We start from the raw sequence: 21,202 nt of genomic DNA, 5'->3' as shown, positions 1-21,202 counted from the left end.
CCCCCTCGGAAACCATCCAATTTCTACAAACAAAGGTCCCAGAAATTGAATAGAAGGGTGCATGGACGATGACAATTGCCCAGGGCGCCACCTGCGGCAGGGTTCGACGTTGAGTTTTCGAAGCAAAGGAGTTCGGCAGATTGAAGTATCAACGGTAAGAGTCCTATATAATAGACTATTTTCTTTTCTGGCTAAAACACATGCTCGTGGTAGGAAATTGTATTCTCAACTATGTGTTGCTGTCGGAAGAACGAAAATTGTGCAAGGAGAAGGTCACAATTACGAAAATTGTCCCGCATGGTTATGAATAGGGCTATGAATTTTATGAGAAATTATCCTTTTTCCTCTGAGCCTTGAAAACAATGCTAATCGTGATATCTGTCAGTTTCCCTTCAGTTAAAACCAGAAAACATTTTCATTTTGCATTTTTATTTGCTTCTTCTGCCTTTTTTTTTTTTTTTTTTGTCTTTTAGGTCATTTCTCGGCATTTTTGTCGTTCTTATTGCATTTTCTTAATTTTTTAGGCTTATTTTTCTCCTCCCTTCTTGTTTCGTTAATTTTAAATGCATTTGCTAGCATAACTTACATTCTTGACATGGTCCTTTTAGCATCGGGAAAATACAATATTATTTTAACTGAAATGTTTTGCAATGCATTAAATAATTTATTGAGGTAAATTTATTTTTCCTCCAGCAAACTTTAAATATTTTGTGTGAAGCCTTCTTTGAGGTTCCCTTGGTGGCCTCTATTATGGTGCTTTTAAAGTAAATTAGTCACAATATTTAAAACAATATAATCTGATATATGCGAAAGACAACCGTATTTTTAGATGCTGGCCAAATACTGTATCGTGGAAGGTTCACTCTGAAAGAAGTGAACTTACACAGAAAAACCTTGAAGTAAAAATAAATAAAAATAAATACAGTAGCACTTAATTGCTTTTATTCCTTTGTTTCAGTAGTTTAAACCACCAAACAACAGATTTTGTGCTTTATCGAATTGTTCAACTACTTTCTTGTAATTTATGAAAAATTCAGATTTCATTATCAGAGCAAAAATTATTTTTAGCTCATTTATTATAATGTTTAGGTATTTTTTTAATGATTTAAGGTCATTTTTTGTCATTTTCTTTAGGTCATCAACTTCCAAGCCCCAGTTATGAACATCAGTGAACTCGTATTTGAGAATCATCAATTTGAGAAAAGACATTGGTAAGACAACAGCATTGATGGAAAGTATATACAGACAGTGAATGTTTAAATTGCTTTACCTTAGGGGTCGAATGTTGGAAAACAAAATTCTTAGTGGGTGGTTATGTCATAAGAAGAGACTTAAAATATTAGGTTTCTAGGTCCATGGGTTTGGACTGTGCGTTGATGAGTCAGTAAGGTTTCTTTTTCTTTATATCTTTTTTTTAAAAAAAAAAAGTTCGCTTAATGCAGGGATATGCTAATCGGTACTGGACGTGCAGTTTAAAGTGGGATCCGAAACACTATGTGCCTCTACCGGGTATGGAACCAGGGACCCTTGGATTGCAATGTGATGACGTTACTACTGCACCATCATAAGTATTTTTTTATATAATAAGGAAGACCTCTGAATGACAGCCTTGCCCACACATCAAACTCATGTCCATAAATCTCATTTCTCTTTTTCATTAAGGACAGACGAACACAAACATCCATCTCTGAACCTGGATTCAAACCCGAGGCCCATGGCGTCTGAGCGCCACGGAGGTCGACAAAATAAGGGAACAGATGTCTAACCAACTGCTCTACAATAACTTAAGGCCGAATCACACGGAACCAAATAACCAGTAGGAATGCCCTAGTTGGTGCTGGACTGGTTACCCATTTGCTAGTTACCGCCTCACACGATACTTGATATCGTACTTGTCGGTATACTTTGTTCCCATAAGACATTGCGCAGAGCAGACAATCCAAAAAGATGGACGAGCCATTTGATGAACATTGTAGGAGAATTACTGCTGTTATTAAAAATTTAAAAACAAAATATGGTAATGAATGTGTACTGTTCATACACGAGATTCGCATGATTCATTCATTTTTTTAAAAAAATGTTTTGTTCAACTAAATATATCAAACATTTAATACAGTTGTAATAATAAGGATTTCCATTATGGGCTAATCATATTTGTCACGTACAAATCTCATCGCTTTGCATAAATACCTAAATATTAATTAACTGAACACGAATGCACATCATCTCACTTCGCTCTGATTGTCTGTTCCAAAGAATCCAGTCGAGGAAAGCCAGTTGCAATTAGAACATGACCTATTCCTCAAAACCAGTCCAGCAGCCAGCTTGGCGGCCATGATTTCCACTCCGGTAGCGAGTTCAGTGCCAACTAGGGCATTCCTACTGGAAATCCAGTTCCGTGTGATTCGGCCTTAACTCTGGGAGGCCCTGAATCTGATGAGCCAGTGAGGATAAGTCATACATAAGACTCACACACATATTCTCAGAGGGAAGAGGGGATTCCCTTCCTTGATTGGGAAACAATTTTGAACAGGAAAATGCGGAGAAGTCATTGACTTCCCATCCCTTCCAATCGAACCCTGCTGGAAATACGCTGGGGGGGGGGGGGCGAGAAGGGGGATAAGCGTTTTAGAGTTTTGGAAAGAGAACAACTCCGCAAACTCAATTTCTTTGCCTGCGCGCAGCATATCATGTATCTTTCACCCTGGCGCTGACATTCGACTGGTCTGCTTATTGATTGATAATCAGGGAAGTAGGGCATTCGGAGCGGTGCCGTGCAGGCGAGACGACGTCGGGTCTCCAACGGGGAAAGATTACAAACGGCACTTGTCTGTCGTCTGCTTTCGAGAACTTCCATTTCCAGGCTTTTCCCGGAAACTTTCCTATTTATGACCCCGAGAGGGGTAAAAACCTAGGATGAAAATCGAATTGAAGAGTTTCCGAGATCATGTTTCGAAAGCAATTTCACCTTGTTTGTCGAATTTCGCGAGACGCGGTCGTCTCCTGTTCTTTCGGCAGTGTTTCTCTTGGAGGAAACTGACTGGGATGTTTTAATACAGCGACTGCTTTGCATGCTGGGAATGACGGAAGGATGGAGAGGTGGAAACGAAACTCCTGGACGATTTTTGTCAGCAGAGGGGTCGTCATGTTTTAGTGACGTCATTTTGACTCTACAAGATCAGCCAATGACCTGCCAGTATGTTGATCCGAATATCCCCGCAAAAAATATTATATACAGACACACGCATATATATATATACTGCTGGACAATGAAAACCGGACACTTTAATATTTGACATCTGAATTGCAATAACAGCTCGCAGGTATATTACAGAATGTTCGGCAGATCATGTAGTACCATATGCACCATTCATAGGCTCGGACTTTGTTTATGCATTCGTACTTAATTCAGTTTCTGCAACATTTAGTTAGCCCTTGTACCAGAGCTTTTATCGACCCATTACGTTATCACAAAAAATGCAAGTGTCCGGTTTTTTTTGTCCAGCAGTATATATAAGGAAGACTTTCCTCGCGTTTTAAACTCTGCTGAACATATTTTAAGCCAAAAACAGTTGAAAAACACCAGTATACGAAAAATCCATTTTTCTGCATGAACAGTCATCGGCAATAAAAATGGGACACCTAGGAAATATTTCCTTCCCAGAAAAATGTTGTGTGTGTTGCCTAACTCTACGGCGGTACTAGAATTTGCCATTGAAACTTTGCTATTAAAATCCACTTATCGCCGTAGTTATGCAACACACGCAACGCCTTGCAAGGAATCAATTAGTTCAGGATCTAGGTGTACCATATTTATTCCAGGTGGCTGTACTTTGGTAAATTAACCTATCAAAGGTAAATTTTTATGCAGTGATACTTACGGCGTAGTGGTAACGTCGTCGCCTTGCAATCAAAACGTCTGGGTTCGATACTCTGTGGAGGCACTTATGTTTCGGATCCCACTTTAAACTGTGGGTCCCGTTCCGGTATCTGTGTAGCAGATTATTATGAAATGTGTTGTGTGAACAATTCCTAAATGACGATTAAATCATTTAGACACAGTTGAGCCATGTACACGACACATGCGAGACGAACGAAATTACCGTTATTAAGTTTCTCCTCTTAATATTGTTCATTTTATTTACGTACCTAAAGAAGTATACTGAAATAGCGAGCAGATTGCGACCCGATGTCAATTTGCTTTCCTTGTAAGATTCCTTAACTTTTACAGATGTTTCTCGCATAATATTTATCTACTTCTTTGGCAGAATTGCATTTATTCTCGGAGTGTCACTTCAATTAGACGAACATTGCAATCAATGCGTTTGTGTAGCGACATCTCTTGCACAGCTAGCAATATCATTTATAACTCAAATATCGATGCGTATAAGAGCTGACATGGAATGGTTCTCTCTGTATACTCTGTATGTGATTTTACTTGACTTCTGGAGGATCTTGACGTGACTCTCCCTCCCCCCTCAGATGGAAACTTTTTATTTGTAAACATACACAAACATATTTGATGGCCATATTACATATCCTAAATTAAATGTGTACAGCCATTATGGTAACTGAGAAATAGTGGGTCCTTCAAATACATAAGTGCATTCAATATTAATGTTTTTGGGTGTATATTTCAAAATATTAATTTTAGTGTCTAATATTAAAGTTATGGCATTTTTTTAACTGTTCTGTCAAAGCTTAGGTTCTTGAAAATACAGAAAACCACGCTGGATGCTCATGATGGAAGTTAAATGAATTGCAAAAATTATATGCTGTACAGTGACAACCATATTTGTCCACCATATTGAATAATCCAAATCAGGTGTGTCGTGCCTGATTGATTTATTGATTAAATTAGCTTCTCTTACGTAACTTTTCTCCCTCTTTTGGCCACTCGCGAACATGAGGATGAGTGATGATATGATGAAGTTGTTGAAGAGACACTCACGAAGAACACCAATACCCAGGTCAGGATTGGACCACGGGACCCCTGGCATCGTCAGTGAAAACCACTCTGCCACGGGTTATTTGGATGAACACAAGTGGAAGGGGGCTAGTGCCCACCTTTGCCCACCCGCTGGCAGCGCCCCTGCTGTCGAAGGCACGTTACTACGGAAGTTATCCGTAACGACCATACTAGCGAGAAAATTTAAAGCATTCTTTGCAAATCAATAAGCACTGGGTCACGAACCCCAAACTCAATCTAAGAGAAGGCACCGACCTCGTTCCACGCGTGAAAACTATTAGCGAACCTATCAAACTTCCAAAATAACGACAGACTTTTTGTCCAATCAGCTTTCATGCAATCCCGATCCCAGTTGCAGACACTCTCCTATCATCCATTTACTACTTCAACGGTCGCACACGCACAAACTGTCACGCAAATTCAATGTCTGACCTACTTTTGGCACAATTTGCTTTTTTTCCAATAATCGCAGCTTTGAACCTCATGCCAGCGAGTCGTTCACCTTCTGATCCAATCTAGGAGCACCCACTTTTGCTGAAATTTGGAAGGGAAGAGGCTATCCCTCTTCGTGATCATGCACACACAATGACAAGTTAGGTCAGATTTTTGCAGAAGCTCAATTACTTCTAATGCTAAATCTGTGACTTGCTTGTGTGCTTCGGGCAGTCTGCATCAAGATTGTTCAAGATCCAGCCAGGGATTGTAAAACATTCAATTTCCGTCCGGGAGAGAACATCAGCAAGTGGAAATGGGTTTTGGCCAGTAAAAACCTTTTTATGTTTAATGTATTTCAATTCGGTCCACGAACCTTTTTCCGGATGAATCTAAATACGGTCCAGGCCGTTCAGGAACCTTTTTCCGGATCAATTTAAATACGGTCCAGGAACCTGTTTCCGGATCAATTTAAATACGGTCCAAGAACCTTTTCCGGATCAATTTAAATACGGTCCAAGAACCTTTTCCGGATCAATTTAAATACGGTCCAGGAACCTTTTTCCGGATCAATTTAAATACGGTCCAGGAACCTTTTTCCGGATCAATTTAAATACGGTCCAGGAACCATTTTTTTGAATCAATTTAAATACGGTCCAAGCACCTTTCTACAAAGAAAAAATGCGCAACTTGGACCGAATTCAAATTGTGCGAAAAAAAATGTTCCGGTCCTTTTGCGAAACCCGATAGAACCCATTAGAATCTATGACTTCCTGGACCTTTAACAACCCTGGCTTGCATTGCAATACATTGACACTACAGGGGGAAGATGATACAGGCAGAACTGAAGAGTTTTGGAAATTTCTTCTTCTTCACCAATTTTGTCCCTATTAACAAAGTAGTCGATCTTGGACAACAGAACTATACTCTATCCCGGAACGAAAACAAAGTCTATTGCGCAAGTAGTAACTCGAGAGGAGTCGACCAATGAACACGTCAGAGGAAACGGGATTGATGAAACAGATGATAAGTATCGCATATTCTGTTTATTAACTTTCCCATGAATATAAACATTAGCAATGTTACGTCACTGTGAAGGTCTTATTATTCTAATGGAAATGTCACACTGTAATTGTTCGAAACAACCATTCATAATGATCATCTCTTCGTGGATGTATCCGATTAAAATTATGTCAAATGGCACGCGAACTTCTCACCGTAGATGTCGGTATGATCTCGATGCGATACTGACTCGTGACAGGCATTTTAATGCTTTTTTTTTCTAGCACCTCGAAAAGGAAGTAATGGGTACAAGCTTTCATTACTAACTTGTTACTGGTTAAAAGATACGTCGAAATAACATTCACCACTGCATTTCTCGTGAAATTCTAGCCTGATTTGATATATCACATCACCCCCTTTCCATTTAAAAATTTTGAGTTGAATTCAATATGGCGGACGTCCCCTTGGAACGCACCAATATGGTTCCCCCTTAGCCTAACCTGTTTCTATAATGATCATTTGTACCCAGCCTAACTCCTTTACATTTTATATGGGGTGTTAAGGGACTTTTGTGTGTCGAAACTAAAAAATAAGCATTTTCGTCTGTAATGGTGATATGTTCCATGGCCTACCGCCGGTGACGTTGCATGCTAATGAATAGTCTCCGCACAGGCCTTGTATATAAGAAGGTCTTGCCTTCTTTCTTTTTTTTAACCCACAGCTTTTGGCTCGAGCAGTGAAACCCTTCACCTCTACATCACGATAAGTATCTCAACTCAGGCAGCTTACAAAACCTGGAAGCTCGAAGTCCCTAGAACTTCCTTATCTAATACTACGTAGCATTACAACTGCGGACGGACTTCCCTACTTTGCCGCGGGAATTCACCGAATTCCTGAAGAAGAGTATTGGATGACAGGGAATCCCTCCCCCGGTACCTCGGGGGGAAAGATTAGTTCGCCCAAGATCTTCTGTATCATTAGACGAGAACAAAAACTACAGGAATTAGCATACAATCTTGCGGCAAAGAGGGAGGCCTGCCTGGGACTTTTCTTTAACGGAAATTATTCCGTTCGCCCGCGAGGAGCGCTGGAAGTTTTAGAGAAGTTTCAGACACGGAGGGCTTCAAGTTTCGTTATTTACAATGCCGCCTCCGGATAGAAGACCTCTGAAGTTTAATGCAAGAATTCCTCCCCCCGCCCCCGTAACTCTTTCTCCCAGCGCCACATCAAGAGACGCAACAATGCGTATCGACGGGGTGGATTGAGAGGGGTGATTGTTGTGGTGTGCGAAAACTTGCTTGTGCATCGTAATGATGGAGCAAAGAGTTATTCCTTTCCGTAAGTGCGGATTTCCAGAGGTTCTCTGGGATCTGCCACCCCCTTTACCGGTAGTATGATTTTTATTTTTAAAAATACTAGTCAATTAAAATCCATTATTATAACTTATTGATGAATTTACTTATTTCCCATCGCGTTTCTACCACTTTTGTCTAATTGCGATGATGGGATGAATGGTGATGAGAGAGAGATGAAGGTTGGTTGGTTGTTTCTTATAGTATGGGCATATCAGCAAATACGCTATTTTTGCCCGCCACACAATACGGTAATAATCCCCCATTCTATCGCTTCCTTCTATGGCCGCAGTGTTGCCAGTTGATTCTCAACTGATCCATCTGTCCGTATTCTGCCTAAATTTCAGACACATAAATAAATTACCAATTTTGCATTTCATATTTTTTATCAACTTAAATGTGTACATTTGCATTTTTAATACAAATATACCACAATGCATCAAGAGCGGTGAGTTCAGAAGGCAATAATTCACCGATAGCCGGCAAGTCGAGGTGTCACATTATGTAGAATGCTGCCGCATGCGTCATCAAGAAACAAAACTCTGTTTATCAAGTAATACATGTCGCATGCTCGTGTAGTATTGTTGCATCAGTTTAAACATTCCGACCACGTGCGTCAAAGTCGCAGGGTTCGATTGCAATAAGTCGATCCTGCAAAATTCAACATGTACTTGAATGAAAAAAAATAAAAAATAGAGAAATAATATATGTGAAATTGTTTTTTCTACTTACTGTTAGGATCGTGAATCCATCGCTTCTTCTCCCCCGCCTTTCCCGATCGCGTCTCCTCCTGAAAGAAACAAATGACTGTGGTTAAAATCTCATTTACAACCAAAAGCGATTGAAATTTATAATATGTTCACACAAATATAAAAGCAAATTTTTCTGGAATTTCTCGGAAGTGAGTGTGTTACTGAAGACAACTTGCATACACCAATTGATCTACGGGATCCAATGATGGTCCTCTGGTCAAGAGATATAGCTTCAGGGTATCGAATGAAGAAATTTAGAAAGAAAGACAAACTTAGGGGAAAATGAAGGAGAAGCGAGGAACAAGTACAGACTGCAACAGAAACAGAGAAATAAAAATAAACAGAAACTGAGGAAGAAATACAGAAAGAGAGAAACAGGAATAAAAAGAAAGAGGAAGACATATAGAAGGGAAAAGAAAGATGAATAAATAAAATCAAAGAGATACGGAGGAAGAAAGACACAGAACCACAAAAATAAAAAACGGAGGAATAAAAAAAATAAAAAACGGAGAAAGAAATATAGACGGAAAAGAAACAGGAATAAAAAGGAAGGGAGAATTCACACCGAAGAAACACGCGACACGCAACACGTGGCATGCGACACGAAACACGTGTCGCTTGGAAGCCAACACTCGGTAATCAATGCAACCTTTCGAACCTAAGAGACACGAGAAGATGCACGTGTCGCTTGTCGCTTACGTGCCTCTCGGACTGTGCCGTTTTCTCAATACCGTGCATCGTGTTGCTTCAGTTTGTTGTTCGCGCATGCGCAGCGAATGCTTCATTCCAACGAGCTGTATTTAGACTCTAGAAGAGAGGCCAACCGGCATTATGTTTGAACTGTTTTTATTTGAAAAAGTCAGCTTATGGAGGCACTTTCGTCCAAAATATATGTCAACATGATGAAGTACTCTAGTGCATTGTTTATCAACCGCCGTGCCGCGACCCGATACCGTGCCCTCGTATCAACTATACTGAGCACCGAATTGTTCTGCTGAAACTGGTTGACAACTATCATAATCCCAATATCATATTCGAGTGGTGAGTATTCGTTTCTTAAGTCCACTTTATGCACAAAAAGACTAATCAGAACTGGATCTGCCCGGTGCCTCCCCGGTTATCGAACCCGGGATCACTTAATTACAAGGAGACAACGTCACCACTTTGTCTTCCATATTTTTATATTTGTCAACAATCCTACACACGTAATCAAACTATTATTACTCTATGATTATGCTAGAATTTATTTATCAATATTTAATTTCATAGGTACATGTTAATTCATGCATAAAATCTTAACTACTGTAAACATTTACGAGGAACATTCTTCGGCTAAGGGCATTGACTTAAAAAAAAAATACCGTGACATGGTTTCACGAAGGTTGAGAACCATTTCTCTAGTGTTTCGGTATTCGCTTTATTCAGGCTGAAAAGTCTAGCGTATACAGTTTGAGGTTAGTGCATATTATTTCTCAGTCTTCTCGTGCACAACATGCCTCTCCCAAGTTTCAATACCTTGCACAAATTTTACAACGCAATCTACATGTAACAATGTCTCTTGTTACGTTATTTTCGGGTGACTAATAAACTGATTAATGCAATTATATCGGTACCATCATGGAAACTGAGCAAAGAAACCAATGTCGCTTGCCGCGTGCATCTTGTCTCTTCGGCGTGAAACACTCGTGTCGCGTGTTGCATGTTGCGTGTCGCCTGTTTCTTGGGTGTGAATTCTCCCAAAGAGACACCGAGGAATATAAGAAAAAAACGGAGGAATAAATATACACGGAAAAGACAGAGGAATCAGAATTAATAAGAAAGACACGGATGAAGAAATGTAGACGGAAAAGAAACAGGAATAAAGAAGAGAAACGTACGAAAAATGTAGAAGGAAAGGAAACAGAGGAATAACAAAAGAAAGAGAAACGGACGAAGAAATACAGAAGGAAAAGAAACACGAATAATGAGAAAGATAGAGAAACGGAGGACGAAATATACACGTATAAGAAACAGAGGAATGAAAATAATTAACGGAGGAAGAAATACAAAGATAGAGAGAAGAATAAAATGAAAGAGAAACGGAGGAAGAAAACAGAGAGAAACAGGAATAAAAAAGAAGAGAAAAGGAGCCATTTCTATATTTTACCACATTTTTATTGCCACTCTTCATTTAACAAAAGCTTTCCGCCTTCTTCGGGCATGTCATTGACTGGCATGAAACATATTTCGCCGAAGAAACGACAAAAATATTTTCAATGAACTTCCACAAGAGATGTTTAGCTTCAACAAGAAGTATCTATAGCTATGAAAAAGACAACAGGTTAACCAAAGCCAGGAAGATCATTCCTAAAATCCAACACGTGTGTCCACAGGATATGATGAATGATGTTTCCTCTGTGCACGTGTCTTGGTCACGCAGGCACTAAATTTGCAGAACGTGGGACTCTCATTTCGCATTCGTACTTTACGAGAGAGAGAGAGAGAGAGAGAGAGAGAGAGAAATATACTGGCCAAGGGAACGGCACGAAAAACCAAATGTCTTCACGCACCGCCAAAGAGGAACAACGGCAACAATGTACCTAGTAGTTTATTATCCTAGATCTAGATGACTTCCCCCCTTGGTGTATAAAGTAGCACATTTCCCCAACAAGATAGTGTTGCCAACTGTATAGGAATTTTTCTAGCCTTCGTAAATTTGTGATAAAGTGTGACGACATGACAAAAGAGATTTTAAAAATTTTCTTCACCCACAATTTTTGCAAAGGTGAATGTCCTCTCATTAGTTTCATCTAATTATGACTCATCCTCATGGTTGGAATTTGCGAAAAGTAGAAAAGCACGGAAATTAAATGTATTTTATATTGCATAAACCATATTTAATAAATCAAATAAGTTTTGTTGCTCAGATAGATTTGAGAAAAAATAAGGAACTCCTTTTTAAAAAAACTGCTCATAACGCAAAAAAAGTGCTATGTAAAGGCTGAAACTTTTATAAACTTAGCCGGTACTTTAGTAATAAACGGACTACCTCATTTCAGACCGTCTGTTTTCTGGGAAAGCAAAAGAGATTACTTAAAATATTGTTCAATATATGCTTTCGTCGTTAGGTTAGGCAGGTCAGGTTTGGTTTGGTTCTCTTAGCATTAAAATAAAGTCCCATAAGTGTTTCTTTTGATTTCCCAGAAAACAGACTGTCTGAAATGAGGTAGACCGTATAATACTAAAGTACCTCCTTGCCTTAGTAGATGGATACGACCCAAGTACCTTCAACTTTGCAGAATTATATGGTACTTGCCTCATCCCAGTGCAAATAACCTTTAAAAATATCTGAATGTATCAATTAACAGGCAAATATGTGAAAAAATAGCTATAGGTGCAAGAGAAGACGATAAATTATTAGCCTGAAGAAAATTTCGTCACAATGATTAATGTCACTGCATATCTAAGTGCATTGAAACTCTCTCTTATCCACATTTCCTTTAGAATTAGGGCTCTTAACCTGAATGCTATATAAAATTATTATTGTGATTACAATCAGATGATTAAAAGTGCGTGAAAGTTTATTTTTGGAGGGGACAGATTGTACAGTCACCGGCAATAAAAATAGGACACCTAGATTCTAAACACTTAACCTGCAATGTGTTATGTGTTTTGCCTAAATCTAGGGCGGTGGTAAAAGTTGCCATTGAAAATTTGCTATTAAAATCCACTTATCGTCGTAAAGTTAGCCAACAGGGAAGCGAGCATTTTAGGATCTTGGTGAATGAAATGAATACCTATACAGAGGATAATTGCAACCTTGTTGTCCCATGAATGTAATTTGTGATTTTCATGTATCTTACTAGTAATTTAGGACCAACGCCTAACACACTTCTCTGAAATATTTCCTGCCTCCATTCCTGTTGAATCTCAGGGAGTCTTCACCCGGTCGTCCTTCCTGACACACCAGGAGTGACAAGCCTACAGGAAAAATTTCGACGGAACAACAAAAATGGAAACTTACCGTCGCGATCCCCGGAAAGTCACATTCGTGCTTTGCTGGTGTCCAGCAGAACACACCACTCCATGCTAACCTAATCTTAATTATTTTAATCATTTATTTTCTCTCGCTTTGGTGGTAGTGTTAATTATAATATTAATAATCAAACAGTGTAAATAAATGTCAAATAAAAACACCTATATTGGGTAAATCAATTTGAGATATGTTCTTGGTCTGATAATATGGTCGCAATGTTAACTATTAATCATGTAATATGTAGCTTAATTATCTGTTGTAACTATGGTACGTCAACACCAACATTTATAGAAATATGTGAATACACGTATGTATAAATAAAAACGATAGAATATATATAGTATATTTCGAAATATTTTCCAGAACAAACTGTAATCCTAGCCTGTACTGGAAACCAGAATAGGCGAGATGCTCCAATCTCGTAACTTGGTTATGTAATATGTTGACATGTATTTTAATCATGTAATTCAATTATCTATTGTATATGCTGTACTTTAATACCAAGAGTTGTAGCAATGTGTACACAAGTATATATAAAGATGTTGGAAGATACACGAATAACCTGTAAACCTCTCCTGTCCTGGAAACTTCGGACATGTATTCTAACAGCAAATGTAATCCCGAAATGTAACAATGAAGAGCAACATTATTCGACAAACAGACGCCCTGGCTTAAAGTTTTTTTAGGTAACAGGATGAAATACAATGTTATGATATTCTAATATTGAATGTTGCAATAAACGGATCATCAGTCTCGATCTTGTTGTTCAACTTTTATTGCCGGTGACCGTACTTCAATTAAATTTTGACAAAAAAGTTAGTTTGTGTGGTTTTTAACCGTTAACGTTTCGCGTAGTACTGTGGGAAATTTGATTGCTCCTGCTTCTGTAAAGGATAGTTTGCGATTAATAGCGACATTTTGAACCTTACGTTTAGCAACACTGCAACAAGACATTCGTCTGGCTAGAAACTCAAGTTGACTTCCGCGCTACCCTTGCACATACTGCTCTTAAATCGCCCTTGCACAGTTTGATGTAATCGCAAGCTGCTGAAAAGATTTGCTTTGCATGGCTAAATATAAGAACTGTAGGCTTGTCTTATCAGTTCATCCGCACGGAACTTTACATACAGCTTCCGTGCTTGCAACGGTCAACACAGAAGAAAACATGCAGCATTAATGCTATAGTTCGACACCGGAAACATCATGTTAAGAAGCTTTCCCTTGGGTACAGAGTAGCTACTTGGGGGGAAGAGGGAAGTAAAGAGGGCGCCGATAGAGGAAAACGAGGAAAGGGTAAACACCTTGGCAACGTATACAAATACTGGGGCTCTATGAAATTAATACTATTGCCATTTTGCATAGAATTAAATATATATATATATATATATATATATATATATAAAAATAAATCTTGGTCGCTTCGCTCGTATAGTCGACGCGCTAGCTTCGTTAACGACCGGCTGGCTTTGGAGTCCACGGAGCGCGCACACCAGCTGCAACAATCACATTCAACGCACAGTGTTGCCACACATCTACTCTATGCCACCTTCTCCCTCCCCGCGTCTCCACATTGAAGTTGCAAAGTACGGCAACAGCGTATCCGTAGTCATGTGACTGAGACTCCACGAGACGAGCAGAATGACAGCTGCGCCCATTGGCTGAAAGTTGAGTGTGATTGGACGAAAACAACTCACCCGCTGTTTAACCCCACCCACGTTCGTGGCGGCGGCTTCCTTCAGTTCTTGGACGTTAACGAAGTAAACGTGCGGACTATAACAATTCCTACAACAGTCATTAAATTATATAATAGACACATATACGTAATGCTTACGAACACATATTGCGTGAAATTTGCTCATGATGATATATTCAAGGTTCCGAGTGATTTGCTGGGGCGTATCTATTGATTGATTGACTTGGCGTTTCAAGACCACTTTATGCACAGTAAGGCTAATCGGGACTGGACCTACAGTTTAAAGTGGAATCCGAACCACTACGTGCCTCCACCGGGTATTGAACCCGGGACCCCTTGGGGCGTTTCTAAAATTGAAATTGGTCGAAATCGGGAAATGTGTGTTTGGCGTTTTCATGAAGTTCTTAGTTATAAAAGTTCAATCAAGAGACATAAAAAAATGTCAGTATTGAATAAATGAACTTACAATTATGATGTGTCAGTGTCAGCACTTCGGCTATTTGCGCCGGCCACATTATACCATACCATTGCCATACCTAAAATCAACACGTGTTTCTGGCTATAAAGTGGAACACAGAACAATGAAGAAAAATAGGCAGAACAACACACAACCCCACATTGGATTCCGCAAAGAAATTACATTGCACAATTTTTACATCAATAATTCGACGTTTAGGTTTGGAGGAAATACTGAATGTAAATCGTATCCTCTGCTTACAACAATCTTAATTAATTTTTCGCGTCCCAGTTTGCTAATTATATCCAAATTTAGGAATAAAATAACATGTAACAATCAAAACAAGAGATTTATTTAATACATATTGGACTTTCATTTTTACATTAAGCAATATAATTACAGAAAAATGTACATGAATAACAATAATTATATTGTTTCCTTACCTTAGTTAAAGGTCTTTTCTACTGTTACGGCGGCCGATCCTAAGCTGGCAGGGGAAGTGGGGAACGGGGAAGCGACCAATCCAGCCCGATAAGAAACGCAGCAGCCAGTAGAACGAGGTTCACGTAGTACTTTTTCCCGCTGTGCCGTGTCTCTCACTGCTGTTCTCTGATTGGTCTGCGGGGTAATCTCCGCTACCCTTGCCAGAACTAGGACCGGCCGCCGTAAGAGTGGAAAAGACCTATAGCAGAGAACTAACTTTATTTGTTTCTGCTCATTACAAGATGCAGTACTGTGAAATATTATTTAATAATTTTTCATGACTCATGTGGCACATACAGTATAATATCTGATTTATGTTCTTCGTATGGATTCATTGTTTAGACTTCGAGTCCAGCCTAGACAGTTTATCCTTAATAGGAATATGTATTTCGCCACTTAACGCACCACTAGGCGTTTCGCTCAATGTTTGCACTAAACTACAGTACCCTATTGAGATAATAAATAATAATAACAACAATAATACTGCACCAGTTACGCCATTAATGTCACATCGATCATTTTTTAATGTATTTGAAAATATTACACTATTTAATTCTTAACAGACAATTTGCTTCACTTCGGAGCGTTCTTGTATATGCTTTCGCGTGAAATACAGAATTTTAAACAAAATCAATTACGAGATTTTTATAATGAAAATGATTATCAGAATCTCTCTTATGAGTTTCATTTTAATAACCCATTCAACACAACTTAACAACAGTACAAAACTAATGGGGCGATTCACGATATTTACATTCAACGTCGTATTTCAATTGTGCATATTTGAAAACAATAATCCCGCAACTAACTAACTAACTCTCTAGCCTTCTTAAACCCGAAGGTTCATGGCTGCAGCAACACAGGCCTTCCATCTGTCCCTATCTTGTGCAAGATCTATATACTCTTTTCCATCCCTACCCATTTCCCTTAGGTCCATCTCGACGTTGTCCCTCCATCTTCGTCTTGGCCTTCCTACTGGTCTCTTACCATCAGGTTTCCCAACAAGAATCCTGTAAACTCCTCTTTCCTCTCCCATTCGTACCACATGGCCTGCCCACCTAAGTCTTCTTGATTTAATTATTCTAATAATGTCTGGACATGAATACAAATTATGTACTTCTAAATTATGTAACCTTCTCCACTCACCTGTTTCCTCATCCCTTTTAGGTCCAAATATTTTCCTAAGAATCCCATTTTCAAATACTCTCAATTTATGTTCCTCTTTCAATGTAAGGGACCAAGTTTCACACCCATATAATACTACAGGCAAAATTACTGTTTTGTATATTTTAACTTTTAGTTTCTTAGATATTAAACGAGAAGACAAAAGTTTATGAAGAGAGAAGTAACATGCATTTCCTGAATTAAGCCTACTTTTTATTTCCTCTTTAATATAATTTTCATTTGTTAATATTACTCCTAAGTATTTGAATTTGGAAACTGTTTCAAACGAGTTGTTATCAATAATTAGATTTTGATTATTACCTAACACTTGGTTTTGTCCTGTAAGCATATATTTAGCAGTTTTGAAAAATATTTTAGCATTATTCTTAATTGTATTCACATCATCCCCCAGTAAGTCTACATCATCTGCATATGCTAACAACTGAGTCACACCATTTAATTTTAGTCCTTCTTTAGTTTCGTTTACCTTCCTAACAGCATATTCTAAGGCAAAATTAAAGAGCAATGGAGATAATGCATCTCCTTGTTTTAACCCATCATGAATTGTAAATTTGTCAGACATATTAATACCCACACGAATTTTACTTTCTGTTTCACTGGTGCATATTTTTATCATACTAACAAGCTTCTTAGGTATTCCAAACTCTACTAATATATTATATAATTTATCTCTTTTGACTGAATCATATGCTTTTTTGAAATCAACGAATAGCTGATGGACATTCTGATTATATTCCCACTTTTTTTCAAGTGTCTGTCTGATGTGAAAAATTTGATCTGTAGTTGATCTGTTGCGTTTAAATCCACATTGATAATCACCTATAATTTCATTAGCATATGGGGTTAGTCTTGTTAAAAGAATGTTAGATAATATTTTATATGTTGTTGAGAGTAGAGAAATTCCACGGTAATTATTGCAGTTCATTTTATCACCTTTTTTAAACACAGGAACAATTATGGATTCTTTCCACTGTTGAGGAATTTCTTCTTTATTCCGTATTAAACAAATTAATTTATGAATTTGACATATTAATGAATTTCCACCATATTTAATTAACTCAGCTGGTATTAAATCAATGCCAGGTGCTTTGTTATTCTTTAGCCTTTTAATAGCATCATTAACTTCAGTCAAGTTAGGTTCTAGAACTAAAGGTTCTGCTGTGTGGACTTCATTTACTTCTGATTTATCTCCTACATGGACATTTAAAAGGTAATTAAAGTAGTTCTTCCATCTATTTAGAATATCGCTTGGGTCAGCTAGAAAATCACCGTCTTTATCTTTTATCAAGTTTACTTTAGGTTGCCACCCCTTTCTAAACTCATTTACACCTTTATATAAATCTGATATTTTTATTTTTGCTGTTTGTTTCAATTTCGTTAATTTTGCTTTTCAAGCAATCTCTTTTTTTACTTCTAAACGTGCGGTTAACTTCTCGCTTTATTCTATTATAATTGTTTAGATTTTATCATCAGAGTTATTTAACCACCTAAGTCTAGCCTGATTTCTTATTTCTATTAGATTATGACATTCATTATCAAACCATGGCTTACTTTTTCTCGGTTTATGGTATCCTATACTTTCTTTAGCTGCTGATTCTATTGCATTACGTATGTGCTCCCAATTCTTATTTATGTCTGTTTCATTTATATTTTCATCATTATTTAAATCCTGCAAAACATCAAATCTATTTGACAGTTTAATTTGGTAATCTTTCTTAATTCTTTCATCAGTAAACTTTCCTGTATCAAATTTTAGAACTTTTAGATTTTGTTGTTTATGATTTATCACTGAGAGTCTTTCTCTTAATTTAGCAATTACTAAATAATGGTCACTGGCACAGTCAGCACCTCTATGTGTACGAACGTCAATTATACTAGTATGCCTTCTCTTATCAATGAGAATATGATCTATCTGATTATGAGTTTTACCATCTGGAGAAGACCAGGTATATTTATGGATATCTTTATGTTTAAAAGTGGTACTTTTCACAATTAAATTCTTTGAGGTTGCAAAAGTAATCAATCTTATACCATTATCATTACTTAATTCATGAAGACTTTCTTTACCAATCGTGGATTTAAATGTCTCTTCTTTGCCAATCTGTGCATTACAGTCACCTAACAGAATTTTCATATCATACTGAGAAAATTTATCAAAGACCTGTTCTAACTCTGTATAAAAATCATCTTTAGTATTATCATCTTTATCTTCCGTTGGTGCATGTATGTTTATTAAAATAATTTTACACCACCTACCCTGTAAAACTGCATATGATATCCTATCATTAATAAATTCTACTGTTTTAAGAGCCGAGATAATTCTATTATTTATGAAAAAGCCTGTTCCAAAATTATGATTTTCAGTACCACCATAGAAAAAAGTATAATTTTTAGTTTTACAATTCCCTTCTCCTGGCCACCTAACTTCCTGGACAGCTACTACATCTAATTTATACTTAACTATCTCATTAACTGTACACTGAAATGCCCCAGGCCGGTAAAGGCTCAGAACATTCCAGGTGCCTAATTTAATATCCTTATTCCTAACGTAGATCTTATCCTTAGTCCAGGGACCTCCCAAAGTAGTCCCCAACCGGAGATCCGAACGGGGGACTATTTTACCTCCGGAATATTTTACCTTGGGAACATCCATGGTCTTATATTGCTGATTCTTGACATGGCTTTTTACAGTGCAGAGTTGTCAGCTCTACGCTCTACGCCTAACCCCCAATATGAATGGAGGAACTACTACAGAAGACAAACACATTAGAGAGCACAACTACTACACAAGACATACACAAACACATCACAACTATAACACAATATAAACACAAACACACCACAACTACTACACAAGATAAACACAAACAAATTACTACTACGCAAAACATATTTAACATACTAAACAATTAAAATCATACAATAAGTGGGTGCGTATCAACGCAGTGCGGAAAACCTTAAGGAAGTTATGGCGAAAGTGCGGATATTTTTTGATTTTCCCCCGTAGTAGGCAGTTACATACTCGTAAAAGGGAATAAAATGTTAAGAATAAATTGAAAATAGTTATATCCAAGGTATTGGATATAATTGTACCTGTTTTTCCCGCAAAGTTTTCAAAATTTCAGTTTCCAACACTGTGAACATCAATGGAAAGCGAAACATATTCCTTTCATGTTGTAATGGATCGAGAAAAAAGACGATTTTTTTTTCTCTTCCTAAAATGAGCTCTCCGTACTTATTTCCACCCCAGTATTTACATGCTACTGATAAACAACAAGGATTAGGCAAACAAACTGCATCATTACTAAAAAAGGATGACATCCATGATCCATCCAATTGAACAAAAATCGATTTTTATATGTAATCTGTTGTCACAAATGAATGTTTTATTTACTTGCAAGCGAGATGAAAAGCGACAAATAAACATTTAGTTTCAGGGGAGATGAGATTCCTGTTACAAATGTTTCACATTTGGTATGTAAAGTATAGCTGAAATCTGAGAAAAAACATTTTCGAACACTAAAATTCAATTCTATAGTAAATTGTGTGCATGTTTTATAAAATAACAACATTATTTTAAAAGTGACGTATAACGTTTCTCCTGTTATTGAAATATAGCTTGAATTGTTGTAAGTGATGCAAGTATCACGGTACGTTAAGTTATTAGTATTACAAGAGTCAAATGAAAACTGTAAGGCAAACTGTACACAGCTCAAATTTACATGAGATATCAATTCCTCATGAATTAAGTAATGATAATGGTATCAGATTAATTACTTTTGCAACCTCAAAGAACATAAAAATATCCATAAATATACCTGGTCTTCTCCAGATGGTAAAACTCATAATCATATAGATCATATTCTCATTGACAAAAGAAGGCATACTAGTATAATTGACGTTCGTTCACATAGTGGTGCTGACTGTGACCATTATTTAGTAATTGATAAATTAAGAGAAAGACTCTGTGATAAATCATAAGCAACAAAATCTAAAAGTTCTAAAATTTAATATAGGAAAATTTGCTGATGATAGAATTAAGAAAGATTACCAAATTAAACTGTCCAATAGATTCAATACTTTGCAGGATTTAAATGATGATGAAAATATAAATGAAACAGACGTAAATAAGAATTGGGAGCACATACGCAATGCAATTGAATCAGCAGCTAAAGAAAGTATAGGATACCATAAACAAAGAAAAAGTAAGCCATGGTTTGATAATGAATGTCATAACCTATTAGAAATAAGAAATCAGGCTAGACTTAGGTGATTAAATAACTCTGATGATACAAATTTAAGCAATTATAATAGAATAAAGCGAGAAGTTAACGGCACATTTAGAAGTAGGAAAATATATTACTTGAAAAACTAAATTAACGAAATTGAAAAAAAGAGGCAAAAAACAAAAATATATGATTTATATAAAGGTGTAAATTAATTTAGAAAGGAGTGGCAACCTAGAGTAAACTTGATAAAAGATAAAAACGGTAATTTTTTGGCTGATCCAAGCGAAATTTTAAATAAAGGGTGTTCAAATTTGAATGTTACTTTTAATTGTACCTGTTTTTCTTTGTAGGAGAAGCAGCAAGAATTTGTGAGAGTTGGGAAGGAGGGACCTTGTCATGAAATGTCAGGATGTCATGAGTGAAGGAATGGTCAGATGATGGTGCAGAAAATTCACAGCAAGCAGCACCAATGTGCACGACAAACACCGTAGTGGCCGACCGTCTATGGTGACGCCCGAATTGTAGAAAGTGTGCATCTAGTAATGCTGTAGAACCGGCGGTTCACAATGTCCGAACTCTCATGTCATTTTCCACAGATCTCCCATTCCCTGCTGCACCAGATCGTCACCCAGC

General features: G+C 37.4%; 1 protein-coding gene and 1 long non-coding RNA gene across 2 annotated transcripts in view; one reads left to right on the top strand and one right to left on the bottom strand.

The window, feature by feature from the left end:
• The window catches only part of Cow (Proteoglycan Cow), a 499,652-nt gene that overhangs the window by 303,640 nt on the left and 174,810 nt on the right, over positions 1-21,202 (bottom strand). The window contains exon 2 of the mRNA XM_083131362.1: positions 8,488-8,545. Coding sequence (XP_082987488.1) covers positions 8,488-8,545 — 58 coding nt within the window. The remainder of the gene's footprint in view (positions 1-8,487; positions 8,546-21,202) is intronic.
• Positions 20-20,950, top strand: LOC145994899 (uncharacterized). The gene is made up of 3 exons (XR_014442401.1): positions 20-154; positions 1,135-1,211; positions 20,920-20,950. It is a non-coding gene; the product is annotated as an uncharacterized LOC145994899 (long non-coding RNA).

This window comes from Lepisma saccharinum, chromosome 11 (assembly GCF_977018435.1).
Source record: "Lepisma saccharinum chromosome 11, izLepSacc3.1, whole genome shotgun sequence".
Lineage (NCBI taxonomy): Eukaryota > Metazoa > Arthropoda > Insecta > Zygentoma > Lepismatidae > Lepisma > Lepisma saccharinum.
This window is presented reverse-complemented; position numbering and strand designations above follow the sequence as displayed.